The sequence below is a fragment of the Podarcis cretensis genome (assembly GCF_951804945.1).
Source record: "Podarcis cretensis genome assembly, chromosome: 10".
In the NCBI taxonomy this organism is placed as follows: domain Eukaryota; kingdom Metazoa; phylum Chordata; class Lepidosauria; order Squamata; family Lacertidae; genus Podarcis; species Podarcis cretensis.
The window spans coordinates 33,010,817-33,024,409 of record NC_137179.1 but is presented as its reverse complement, the minus strand read 5'-3'; the positions used below and the strand labels follow the sequence as shown (position 1 = coordinate 33,024,409).

Below are 13,593 nucleotides of genomic sequence, written 5' to 3'. Positions count from 1 at the left end.
CCTGTATAACATACAGTGGTACCTCGGGTTACATACGCTTCAGGTTATATACGCTTCAGGTTACAGACGCTTCAGGTTACAGACTCCGCTAACCCAGAAATATTACCTCAGGTTAAGAACTTTGCTTCAGGATGGGAACAGAAATCGTGCTCCAGCGGCGCGGCAGCAGCAGGAGGCCCCATTAGCTAAAGTGGTGCTTCATGTTAAGAACAGTTTCAGGTTAAGAACAGACCTCCAGAAGGAATTAAGTACTTAACCTGAGGTACCACTGTACTACAATTTCATTGTATTAAGTTACTTGTGCACCACAATTAACTTTTGTTAGCCAGCTGTTCAAATAAAGGAATAAACAACACAGGACCCAACCACGAATCCTACCTTTGGGGAGTAAGGGGATGAGCCTGTTGAAAGTGTTTGCATTGTCCAGCCACCCGTGCAAACAGAGGACAGGGCGGCCTTGTGGAGATCCCCATGCCTTGGCTGCGATGTGGCCCCAGGGGACCATTAACTTCATCTCTGAGATCATGTCTGAAATGAAACAACAGAAGCGTCTCCTGGTGATGATAGTGTTACCAGAGAAGGCAGTCTCACCTATGTCTCATAACCACTGGACACCAACGCTGATCAGTGTGGCATAATGGTTAGAGTGTTGGACTATGACCTGGGAGACCAGGGTTTGAATCCCCAATCACTGGGTGACCTTGGGCCAGTCATACCATCTCTCATTGCAGGATTGTTGTGATAATAAATTGGGGAGGAGAACTATCTGCACCACCTTGAGAGAAAAGGTGGCATATAAATGTAATAAATAAACAAACAAAAAGTCGATAAACAGATTCTGGCCCCGTGCATCCAGTCACTGAAACAAATATATCAGGCAGCGCTGGTTTGTCTGGCTGGCTGCCTCTTCCCACCCCCTTCAGAAAGATTTTAAAGACTGTGTTTTAAGGCAACATTTGCTAGCGTGCTACCCTCCAGGTGTTTTGTAATGGCTGGGACTGACAGGAGCTGTAGTCCAAAACACCTGGAGGGTGCCAGGTTAGTGGCGGCTGTTTCAGGGCATGCTTTTAACATTATCTCCCCACCTCATGGAACTGAGGGCTTCATGGTGCTACAGTTTCAAGTCATTCTAGTTTTTCAGCATCTATTGTTTGCGATCATTTTATGAGCCCTTATTGTGTATGATATACATTGAAATACTCCCCTTTTTTCCTTCCCCTGGGAGAATAAAAAGAGGGAAGGGTGAATGAGAGAAAGCACACAATGAGAAGTGAACTGACAACTGACCCTGAACTCTCCCCTCCAATGGTACAATTGTCTTAGAATGTGGTTCCTCCACTGGTTACACAGCACCACTGGATTCCATAGCACTCTGGTCAAGCATAGTTTCCATTTGGTCTTTGCTCCTGTCCGGCTTCTGGTCCAGTAGCAAGGGAGGGCAGAGTGACCCTGCTATCATGGTTAGATCAGTTCCCGGTGAAGTTTGGGCTTGCAGTGATGCAGGAATGAGGGACCCATTGGGATGGTCTGCCCCTATGGATATTTGGAACCTGACAATGATTAAGTGCTTCTTGACTCAGTGAGTTTCTGCTGCTCTTCCCCGAAGTTCCAGAAGCTTCTCAGCTCATTGCCAGGCAAGGAAACATACAGAAGATGATGGGCTTCCAGGTTTAGCTTAAGGCCAAAGGCTGACCCACCACACCCCAACAAAATGTCTCTGAGCATGTCAGAGGTGATCAAGAGGAATGGTGCTTGCCTTTCCTGCCTCAGCCAACATGAGCCATCATTCTTTTACACTCACCCACTGATGGGGGCTACCAAGTCCAATAATAATCATGATGATAGTAACAATGATAATGATGATGATAATAATTTTATTATTTATACGCAGCCCGTTTGGCTGGGTTTCCCCAGTCACTCTGGGTGGCTTACAGCAAATACAAAAACACAGTAAAATGTTGCTAGTGACATCTACATTTATGGGATGCTGATGACATTTCACAAGTCTCAATATTCAGGGTCTTATTCTCAGTTTGCAGTGCAGCCTTTGCCACACACACCACAAACGCCATTAGAAAGCAAAATTTACTGCACAATTAACCATTTGGAAGGCTTTTCAAGGCTCCCTCAAACCAAAGCCTGGCATTGAGGTGGAACCTTTAGGTGTCTGTTTTGCCCAGGCTCACCACTCCCTTCCCACAAGAACCAACGTAGGTGGGAAAAAGGACCCCTGCTTCAAACACCCAGTACATTTACGAGCACAATTCAAAGTGTTGGTGCTGGCCTTTAAAGCCCTAAACGGCCTTAGCCCAGTATACCTGAAGGAGCGTCTCCACCCCCATTGTTCTGCCTGGACACTGAGGTCCAGCGCCGAGGGCCTTCTGGCGGTTCCCTCCCTGCGAGAAGTGAGGTCACAGGGAACCAAGCAGAGGGCCTTCTCGGTGGTGGCGCCTGCCTTGTGGAATGCCCTCCCATCAGATGCCAAGGAAATAAATATCTGACTTTTAGAAGACATCTTAAGGACAGCCCTGTTTATTGAAGTTTTTAATGTTTGATGTTTTATTGTGCTTTTAATTCTTTTGGGAGCCACCCAGAGTGGCTGGGGAAACCCAGCCACATGAGTGCGGTATAAATAACAAATTGTTGTTGTTGTAATTATTATTATTATTATTAAAAGTAGCCTAAGTGGAAATGGTATTTTTAAGTCAAGGGCGGTATGCACTCCCTCCATAGAGTGCAGCTGACATCAAAACTGAGAAACAAGTTTAACTGCAGGTGCCTAAAAGTTACCAATACATATTTGAATCAATGCTATTGCATCGGTACTTATATGGTTATTGTGTAAGAGAGGAGGAAAATGAGAAGATAAGGCAGCCGCAGTTTACCTGTTTACTCGTTGACCTCTCACACCCTTATGCAATGCTGGACACAACATCGGAGGACTACTGATTAACCTACGGTACTTTTACTGCACGCATCTGTGCCCGTACATCCCATTAATTTTCTTAATTAAGCTTAATTTCTAAAACAAGCCCACTGGGGTCAGGACTATCTATGAAGCACAATAAAGTTGTGAATCTGTACCGGTGAATGGCTCCGGTGGCGAAGGGCAGGGTCGGCCGCCGCTGCACATGCTCAGAGGCACCCTCTTCTCCATTGCGTCTCACACAGAGACCCAGCATAGAATTGTCGAGTCAGACGCGGAGGCCTTTGCAACAAGTTGTGCCGCCCGCGGCCTGCCTGGTCGCCCCCGAACACTCAAGAATGCGCGCGAAGGGCTCGAAAAGCGTCTGTCGGCGTTTTCCTACTAGAACTACAGAGCTGGGCAGGTCCAGAGGGGACTTTCTCCCGTCTCCAAAGCTGCTGACCCAGCGCCAACTCTGCCGAGCATTAACAAAGTGGAAGGCTGAAAACTCTGCTTAATAATTAAGAGGGGGAAAGTAACGGCGTGAAAGTACGAGGCACCGGACCCGCAGGGACCGGGGCAATGATCCGGCCGAGTCACTCACCGCGGGACGCAGATCTCTGGCTTTCAAGCTGTGCAAAGAAAAGCAACTCTCTCCCCCATCTGCAGCTGCCGGAACCAGAGAGAAAGACTTCCCTCGGTGCGGCGAGATGCAAAGAGCAAGTTTGCAGCTCTTAAAGGGACCGGGCGCTCGTTCCTTCTGCCTTTTCCTTGCTCTGGAATCCAGAGAGCGTCCTATGCAACCCTATGCAGGAATTGAATCCTATTGTCCGCGTGTGCATGTTTACTTGGAAGGTAGCCCCATTATGCTCAACGGGGCTTACTTCCAGGTAAGTTTGCACAGGCTAAGACTGCATGGAGGAAATCTCATTGAACATTTCCAAACTTAATTTCCAGTAAATATGATTGCATGGGGTTGCCCTGTAAAATGTAAGTTGTAACTGGGATGTTTGATCCTGACCAGGGGCCTGAAAGGAAGCTGGCTTATGAAATGGTGCAGCAAGGAGCATCATGGGCTGAAATCAGCATTTGTCACTGGTATAGCTTGAAATGTGCAAAATATTTTACCATCTTCGTTTATATATTTCCACTGTTTTGAGCTGTCTGTCACATGTACAACTATCTGCCTGTTGGACAGAAGCTGTGTGTATCCAAGGTGCAATAAGACCCTGGCTTATTTTGTTCCCTTGAGCCTACGGTGGCTGACCTGGAAAATCTGAGAGGATGGAGGATGAGGCCTTTGGGGATGTTATAGCTATGTCCCACTCCAGGGATGATAGTTTCCCTGCTGTAGGAAAAATAAGGACCCCTTGCACCCTTTCAGCTTCCCTGACTGAACTAAACTGATGCAGTTTGGATACTATCTGTTTCCATCCCCGGTACTGGGTAGCCTAGCCTTCACACACCTGGGTGTGTGCCTATGCATACACATTGTTATCCCTATAAGCACTGCATCCAAAACCTCAGTTTACTGGGTATATTCAAGCCGCCTTGTCACAATGAGAGGCATTTTGCTCCTAACAAAATACATAAATTGAAGCTAACAGCTCCAATGGTCCAATGTAGCCTCCCCTGGTGGCCACTACAGGTGAGTTCAGCCTTGAAAGTTGAATAGAATAATTGCTGTCCCGTTATAATTAGCAAGCAAAACATGATGGGGAACAGCAGGAGTCACTATAGATTCCTACCAGCTTCCAATCCACAGTGGTACAGTAAAAGGCTCCACTCTCTTGTTTGCAGCAAAAACCAGTGAAACATTTTCATGTGGCCAGTGAAATATTTTCATTTCTGAGCTGGAGTTGTAGCTGCCAGCTTTCTTCTAGCAGTGCCCTGGCCTGCTGCCTTTAACTGTTGTGTCATCAGAAGCAGATGAAATGCCCGTTGCTTCTTGTGCATGCCAGGAAAAGCTTTACCTTCTGAATTCCTGTTGGCACAGAATTTATGGTAAGGCACATCAGCCTGGCCAGAACGAAGACTGCAGACCAGTGTGGAAAGTAGTTATTGTTTCTCCTATTCACATTTGTTTAACATAAATGCATGGTTCCCCACAATATTTGAGAGGAAATTGTGACAAGCAAGGCTCTGGTACAAGCACAGCTCTAGCTTAATAGTCCATAGAAACATCACCTATCAGGCTTAGCCGGCAAATAATTCAGAGGTTGCGTGACATTGAATCAACACTTAAAAAACTAAATCAATCCTAGTAAAATTCATTTGCAAAGATTATTTTGAATGGATCAGGTGTGTGTGCGGTATTTAGCAGCTTTCCCATGAGACCCAAGTTCCACTAAGTCAATCAGCTCTTAGTGGAACTCGGACCTTACTGGAAAGCAATGAATACCACACACCTCTTCATTCAAAATAATCCTAGTAAATGATTTTTACTGGACAAGCTGAATGATCTAAGCATCACATCATCAACGAGGGAATCAATGTTCATTTAAGGGAACAGGCTCGGAAAAGTGAATGTAATATACTTAATAGAATGTAATATACTTAACAGATGGAGCATCAGATTAAGCATCAACAGGAAATCTTTTGTGAAGCAACATCTCCCTCATTCAGAGCCAGCCTTACCCTTAGCCAGAGTGAGTCTCCTTAGTCAGATTGTCTCCTGTGAATAGAGCTATTCAGTGCAGGTTGCCCTGAGGCAATACCTGGTCTGGGCTTTAAACTTAACAAAAGAGTGTGGAAAGTTTGGTGATGTGTTTCCATGGTAACTTAATTATTAAAGCATTTTCTGAATGGCTAACAGAGGTGCTGCCAGCTTTGAGGGGGCCTTCAGCGAGGTGCGTGCTTGGGGGGGAGGGGGGAAGCTACCATGGCCACATCCCTCTTCTCCTCCCCTCCACCGCTTGTGCCCCACTTTTTGTTTTTACCTGGGGTAGTCACCTGCGGTGGTGGTGGTGGTGGTGGTGGTAGCACACTTTTCTTTCTCCTTCCCTGGCTAGATGGCTATTCAAGGGGGCAAGGCCACCTGGCAGCACTATACTGGGAGCCTCCCAAAGTGGCTGGGGAAACTCAGCCATATGGGTGGGGTATAAATAATAAATTATTATTCAATTATTATTATAATGATAGCACTATCAATGTGCATGGTGCTTTAAGTATTAGCGGACAAGTTCCTACGCTGAGTAACTATCAATCTGAAACACAACAGAAGGGAGATAAAACAGGGAAGGACATGAAGACAGAGGTTTCCAAGTCTGATGAAGGTGGTCCTGAATTCATGCCTTGGTCAAACCAACAGTGGGCATTCAGAAACACATAATCGGCTGCTAGAGAACACTAGCTCAGCTCCATTGTGTTTTTGCTTTCCTGTATTGTCTCTCACTCTACAACTTGCCCACAGCTGACTATCAAGACATTGCAAGGCCAGTTTCTCTTCTGCATCCATTCAGACAAAATAATACTCACTGGTTAATAGATAACACCAAGAGACTGACCTCTTCTGTGTGATCTTCTGCCTAGCACCAGACTTACACATACCCAGAGCCTAGAACCTCTCTACAGTATTGAGAATGAGGAACAGGGGTTTTTGTCCATAACTGACCTTGGACCACCCCCTCTCCGAATGCAGCACGATTTCAAAAGCACTTCTATTGACAGATGCATTATTGGACTTGCTTTTTCAAATACTGGCTTAGTGCAACTCTGGAATTCATGAACCTTTGGACTTTCATACATTTTTGGACAAACTGGTCCATAGACACTTTGCCTAACTTACTCCTGGAAGCCACTGTTTGGGGATGACTTTGCACCACTGTGCTCCATGGTATTTTCTTGCTACAATCTAGGAACATGAGCTTCATTTGCCCTTGGATTTATCCTCTCATGGAGGATCCCTGTTCTCTCTTCTGCTGAAGTGCTTTTGACAAATTGCAAGGAAGGAAGGTTTAAAAACTAACCAGCACCCTCTTCCCCTCTCAATTTCTCCCTCTTGTCAGTGCTGCCAGCTCTCACCCTTTTCTCTCCATATACACTATACTGCATTTGGCTCACTGCTGCTTCCCCCTCCCATCTGGGATAGTTTTCAGTAATTGATCTTGCAGTTGCTCCATGAATAAAATCCCTTTTCTGGAAAAGCGCTGATTTCCTCTTTCCCTCCCAGGAATTGTACAGGATACCCTATATTACTGAAACTACAGAGTTCCTTGTGTGCTCCTACTGATCTGGTTAAACCTACTAGTTTTGGGGTCCCAGCTGCACTGGACTGACAGGAGTCTGTTCTCAGGCACAAATAAAATATTAAGAAAAGCAAAGGTTTCCATAACAATCATCTGGCATCACAATGACATCAGGTGGCACATTTTTGCCCATGTGGTCTGCAATTAAACTGGCAAAAGCACAGCCCTGCGCTTTGCAAGCACTGATGATCAGCTGATTGTTGGGGCTTACAAAGCACCATATAGGGGCTTTACTTGGGGTTTTGCAAGTCCTTTTTCTGCTCAGCTTTACCTGCCCTATAGGTAAAGGGAGCCCTGACCAGTTGTGACCGACTCTGGGGTTGCAGCGCTCATCTCGCTTTATTGGCTGAGGGAGGCGGTGTACAGCTTCCGGGTCATGTGGCCAGCATGACTAAGCCACTTCTGGCAAACCAGAGCAGCGCATGGAAATGCCGTTTACCTTCCCGCTGGAGCGGTACCTATTTATCTACTTGCACTTTGATGTGCTTTCGAACTGCTAGGTTGGCAGGAGCAGGGACTGAGCAACGGGAGCTCATCCCGTCGGGAGGATTCAAACCGCCAACCTTCTGATTGGCAAGTCCCAGGCTCTGTGGTTTAACCCACAGCGCCACCCACGTCCTATACCCAGTGCTTTTCTTTGGGAGAGGGAGGAGGAAATGTGACAATGCTCACCACGACGTTGTTACAGTAAGTGCTACGATTTTGACCAGTGTAGGGAGGGAAAGGTGCAGGTACGGTGTATCCTTGAGTACCCCCAGAAATACCTGACTTAATACATGATCACTCTGGCACCACAGCAAAATCCCACCAGCCACCTGGGTCCCAAATGGGCTTCCTATCTGAAAAGAAAAGTAGGTTTCAGACATGTCTAGGGACATAGGGATCAAACAAGCATGGTAACCCATTTGGACAGGGAGAAATGTGTGTCATGGGCTTTGGTTCTTTCTTCACCAGCATCAAAAAGGAATCACTTTCCTGGAAAGCCTTTGTCACAGTTCCTTAATGAACTGGTTTTGTCCTAGAGGAGGAGGGGAGGAGCTTCTGTGAAAAGACCCACTAATCTGCTTCCTGGCAGGAGGAAAATTGGCTCAATCTTTCACTTACCAAAATATAAGGATTCTTAAAGGAAGCTGTAAAGAGAAAGATGTAGTGTAAATCTACTTATTAAAAAGAGCTACAGCCCTCTTTCCTTTTTTAAACAATCCCAGATATAAAGCGGTGTTACAATTTTTAATGAATATATTCCAAATAATATTTGTTTGGAAAATGTTACAAGCAGTGGGGTTTTTTTCTGGAAGTACTCCAGGGTATACAGTACTGACAGCTCCCCCCCCCCCCAAATGTTAAAAGTGCGGCATTTATTATAACAACCTCATGATGAGTACCAGCACCATATACACTGATTACAAGCATATTTCAGGTGCATTGTATTTCAGTATTATTTTGAGATTTCTAGCTTTTGCTAATTTATCCAGAGACTCAAAATCCTAGGCGGCAATGGCACAAGTAGGGTAGAAACATATGGAAACCCAGAAACCATCTGATGACTCAGGAGGATTGTTTTGTCTCCTTGGCAGGTGCTTCTGTCAAAGCCTTGGTTGATATCTGGAATCAAGAAATGGCCTGGGTGGTTGACAGAAGGTACTCCTGAGCACCCCCACCCACCAGGCAGAACTTGGGGTGATTAAATGGTAGGTATGATGGAGACTAGAGATGGAAAAAGGAGGCTTAGACTAGAGTTTATGTTAGGACCTCTTGCGGTAATGAATTCGAGTTTGACTATGCACTGTGTACAGTAATGCTTCCTTTTGCCTATTCAGAATCTTCTAACATTCAGCTTCACTGGATGGTTGTGGGTTGTAATACCGAGAGGGAGAAAAGTTTCTCTATGCCAATTCCCCCCTCCCCCAACTTCCTGAGTCCCTGTACAATTTGATGCAACTTGGATGCCACAGTTAGAGCAAATCCAGTGGATGGAACTTCAGCAACTGCACATCATGAATACTTCTCAGTTTGTGAAGTCTGATGATTTGGAAAGGATACATAGGAGGTATAAAGTCAACTGCCCACAAACCTCAATTCCTGTCTACTCTTGATTGCTGCCAAGAGCGCTTTTGGTCACTCTGGACTGGTGTTCCAGCTGCATCTGTTCCTAGAGAAGTCAGATCTATCTAGTGCCAATTTTCTAGAAAAAGAGGTGCCAGAACTCTCCATGAACACCTCCCTTGTTTTCTTAGAATGACAATGGCACCCACCTGAGAGGTGCTGGAGCTGAGTTCTGGCTGAAAAAGAAGCCCTGTAGCTATCCATGGTGACACCCCTTCTGTTCTATCAAGACCAGATTATTGCAATGTGCTCTACATGGACCACCTCTGAAAAACATCCAGGCATGGATCACTGGCCCAGAATCTGATAGTATGTTACCAGGAGCTAGTTCTTGGGGAGGGGGCACATTACACCTCTGTTAGAATAGCTGCATCAGCTTCTGGATTGTTTCCAGGCACATTTCAAAGTGCTGATTTTTTAACCCTTTAAAGCTGAAAACTTACTAGAAAGTAAGACCCCGAGATGGTTATCACCAATGGAGGCTAAGGCCCGGAAGAGACTCAATATGGAGGCCGGCTGGCCGAAATATTGGGAATTAATAGAAAAAATTGGAGACAAATGGAGGTTGCAGAGCTTGGAGAAATTAAAGAATAAGGTGCAAGATTGGCTACATTATGCCCAAATTCAAGAGGTTTTTAAATTGGACAAAAAGATAGGATTCCAGGTGGAGAAGTCGAAATTAGAGACAGAACTGTTGGAACCAAAGATTAAGGTATTGTCGAGAATGTATAACTTGCTGCTTAAATGGAATACACAGGATGAGACTGTTAAATCAGCCATGATAAAATGGGCTCAGGATATAGGGTATAACATTATGTTTGAGGACTGGGAAAGGTTATGGACCACCGGAATAAAATTCACGGCATGTAATGCTTTGAAGGAGAATATTATGAAAATGATATATAGGTGGTACATGACCCCAGTCAAGCTTGCAAAAATATATCACCTGTCTGATAATAAATGTTGGAAATGTAGAGAGGCTGAGGGGACATTCTTTCACCTATGGTGGACATGCCCTAAAGTGAAAGCCTTCTGGGAAATGATCTATAATGAACTAAAAAAGGTATTTAAGGTGGAGGAAGACTGGAAGAAATTCAAGGACTATCTACAAAAATATTGTAAATTGTATGATTGTTAAGAAAGATGTAAGATTAGCAAAAACATGGCTTCAACAAACTAGTTATAAAGAATACAAATTTAAATTTAATTGGAAGATGGAAAGATAAATTTGGGATAAGTAATATTTTATGATTAAGCTTTAATAAGAGTATGTTAAATCCCAAAATTAAATTAAGTATTGGAAAATTATATTATATGAATTAAATCAAGTTAATAATTTGCTGGTAAAATTTATGTTTAGAAAGCAGGAACAAGAGATGTGAGGAAGTCCAAAGTTGAGAATGAAATGTGGATAATGGAAAATATTATGTTATTATGTATGTTTTTTATTGGTTATATAAAATTTAATAAATATTATTTAAAAAAAAAAAAGGTATTTAAATATACCTTTGTTAAGAAACCGGAGGCCTTCCTTTTGGGCATTGTCAGCCAGAAAGTGTTAAAGAAGGACAGAAGCTTTTTTATGTATGCGAGAACAGCAGCAAGAATACTCATTGCAAAGTACTGGAAGACACAAGACTTGCCCACACTGGAAGAGTGGCAGACGCAATTGATAGACTATATGGAACTGGCTGAAATGACTGGCAGAATCCGAGACTTGGGAGAAGAAACAATGGAAGAGGACTGGAAGAAGTTTAAGGATTATCTACAAAAATATTATAAGTTGTATGAATGTTAAGTATTTGCACGATTTAGAAAATACCAGCTCCAGCGAATAGGCTTTGTAAAATAGAAAATTAAGTTATAAGTAAGAAAAGGTCAAAATTTAAGGCAATATTTTGTTTAATTTTAAGGTATGAGCAATTGGTAAAAATTATTTTAAATTTAGAAGTATAATATTTGGAAAGTACAAAATAAGGTATGAAATAAGGTAATAATTTGCTGACATTCTGATTATAAATAATGCAGGATAAGGAGATGTGAGGAAGTCCAGTTAGTTATATAAGGAAAGTTATATTGAATGGTTGGTTATATTTTTCTCTTTTTTTTCCTCTTTATCTTTTTTTCATTTTTTATTTCTTTCTTTCTATATGGTTTTTTGGTGTATTTGTTTTGGTTTTTTGGTGTAGGGATCTTGTATTATGTATTTTGAAAATTTAATAAAATATTTATAAAAAAAAAAAGCTGAAAACAACTTGGGTCTATTATGTTATTCTATTTATTTTTGCTTTTGCTGCTGATTTTATTTTTGATTGCTACTAATATTATGGTAATTGTGCTTTAATGTTACTGTCTGCTGCCTTGGGACTAGAGTGAAAAGCAGACTACAAATACTTAAAAAACTGCCTTCTCCCTTATGAGCTTCCCTGCTCTTTAAGACCCTGGTTGAGTGAGCACATCCAGCAGGTACATAGGATAAGGTGCTTTCTGTGGCAATAGCAACAGTATGGAACTCTCTGCCTAGTAAGGCTTGACTTTGCTCTGGCTCTGATGACCTGTCATATGGTTAAGATATGCCCTTCCCTGTCCTGCCGCTGCCCTGCATGCTTGAGATTTTAAGGGGTGCTTAAGTTGTTGTGACCTGTTGTGACTGTTACCAGATTTGTTTTTTTAAGGATGTTGTTGGAAGCCCCCCGTTGAGCATTTAAATAAAAAACATTGAAAGGTGGGCTAAAAATATGTGGGCTAAAAAGACAGAGTAGTTAATAAATGTATTTAAACTGAATTAATTTATCAATTGAATCATTAAAAAGCAAACGAGTAAACAGCTACCAGTTTCTAATCCTTGGCATTAAATTTGCTTTTGTAGTTTGTAGGATTTTGCTTGCCACGCTCTGTAGCAGCCTCAAGTGCACAGAGCATCAGGCACTAGGACAGGTGGCCTTGGGCCAATTGCTCTCTCTTCACTTAACACAGGATTGTTGTGAAGATGATAAAGTGTGTGTGTGTGTGTGTGTGTGTGTGTGAGAGAGAGAGAGAGAGAGAGAGAGAGAGACCCTGTATGTTGCCTTGAGCTCCTGGGAGGAAGGGCAGAACAAGAGAACTCTGCATTGTACAAAATTAATGGAAGTTTCTCAGATGGGGCTGGAACTCTTGACGGGCCCTGCTTCAGCGCCGAAATCCGTACAGTGGAAATGCTAATTATCAACTGGCGGTCATTAATGCAAGCATTTCCCCTCAATTCGAACATGTTCTTTTGATTTTGCATTAATGGGCACCTTCTGTTGCGTCACACGGGCGGGGAGAAGCAGCGGAGTAAGAAAGAAGCCGCCCCCCTCCTTTGCGTTTCTGAGTAAGGGGGGCAATTGCGAGTTGTCCCTTAAGTGCCCATTCCTGGAACGAGGAACTTGGAGGCCGGTTCCTTGGGCAGCGCGCAAGCTTCCCGCACGCGACGCGCTGCAAAATTGCTGCACCCCCCGCCGCCCCCCTCCGCCGGGAAGCCCGCGCGCCGGGAGCTGGAGCTGGAGCTGCGCGTTGCTCTCGCTCGGAAGAGCTCCGCAGTTCCCAAATCTTACTCTTCATTTGGTTCCTTGTCTTATTTTTTTAATTACTCGATGGGGGGGGGGGACTTTTTTCTCCCACCCTTCACTGCAAAAAGAAATCGAGAGGTTTGGTGGGGGTTTACCCCCATTAAACAGCCAAAGAGAGGCATTCACAGTTTTGCAAATTGAGTACATTTCTTTCTCCATGCTCAAACATTTCAGGATCCTCCAGCAAGAGGAAAGCCAGCGAAAAAATTCGTGTGCTTTGTAGCAAAGTGCAATGAAGTAAGTACGCAAAGTTCCTTTTGTGTTTTTTTGAGCTGCTTCAGGGAAGGGGGGGCCACTGGAAGCGGAGTTTTTTTGGGGGGGGCTATAGGGAATATCTGGTTTCCCTACCAGTTAAGCCACCGACGTCATGAAGGTAAGAGCCAGACTGAAGCTGCAAACTTAACCCCACATACCTGGGAGGAATCCCCATTGAATTCATAAGACTTGCTAGAGAGTAGCCGTGCTTAGGATCCGGGTGCAAGCAAGTTAAGTTTGGGTCTCCTTGAAATCGAAGGTGCTGATGTTAAATCCTGACTGGGACCTAAGTTCAATGGACTTAGACTGGATCCAGCCCTATATCTATAACTGACAAAACTGGCCGTTCTCCTAAGTGTTGCTTCTGTTTTCCCGCGCAAGGCTTTCGGATCGCTGCCGAAGCACGCAAACGGTGCGCCCGGCTCCCCTCCCGCGCTCGAAGGCGCCCGGGAGCCCGCGGAGTCAGCCGCCAGCCCCGCAGACAAAGCGC

At 44.2% G+C, this 13,593-nt stretch overlaps 1 protein-coding gene across 5 annotated transcripts in view; it reads right to left on the bottom strand.

Annotated features, from left to right (window-relative positions):
- The window catches only part of SERHL2 (serine hydrolase like 2), a 24,173-nt gene extending 10,580 nt beyond the window's left edge, over nt 1-13,593 (bottom strand). Inside the window, exons 1-2 of one of the 5 annotated variants that reach the window (XM_079993398.1) lie at nt 13,297-13,593; nt 379-528 (exon numbers count right to left, since the gene is read on the bottom strand). In XM_079993398.1, coding sequence (XP_079849524.1) covers nt 379-526 — 148 coding nt within the window. In that variant the 5' untranslated portion in view covers nt 527-528; nt 13,297-13,593. Of the gene's footprint in view, nt 1-378; nt 529-3,084; nt 3,451-3,509; nt 3,669-13,296 lie in introns of those variants that run through there. The other 4 variants (XM_079993397.1, XM_079993396.1, XM_079993395.1 and 1 more) reach the window with 4 other exon arrangements.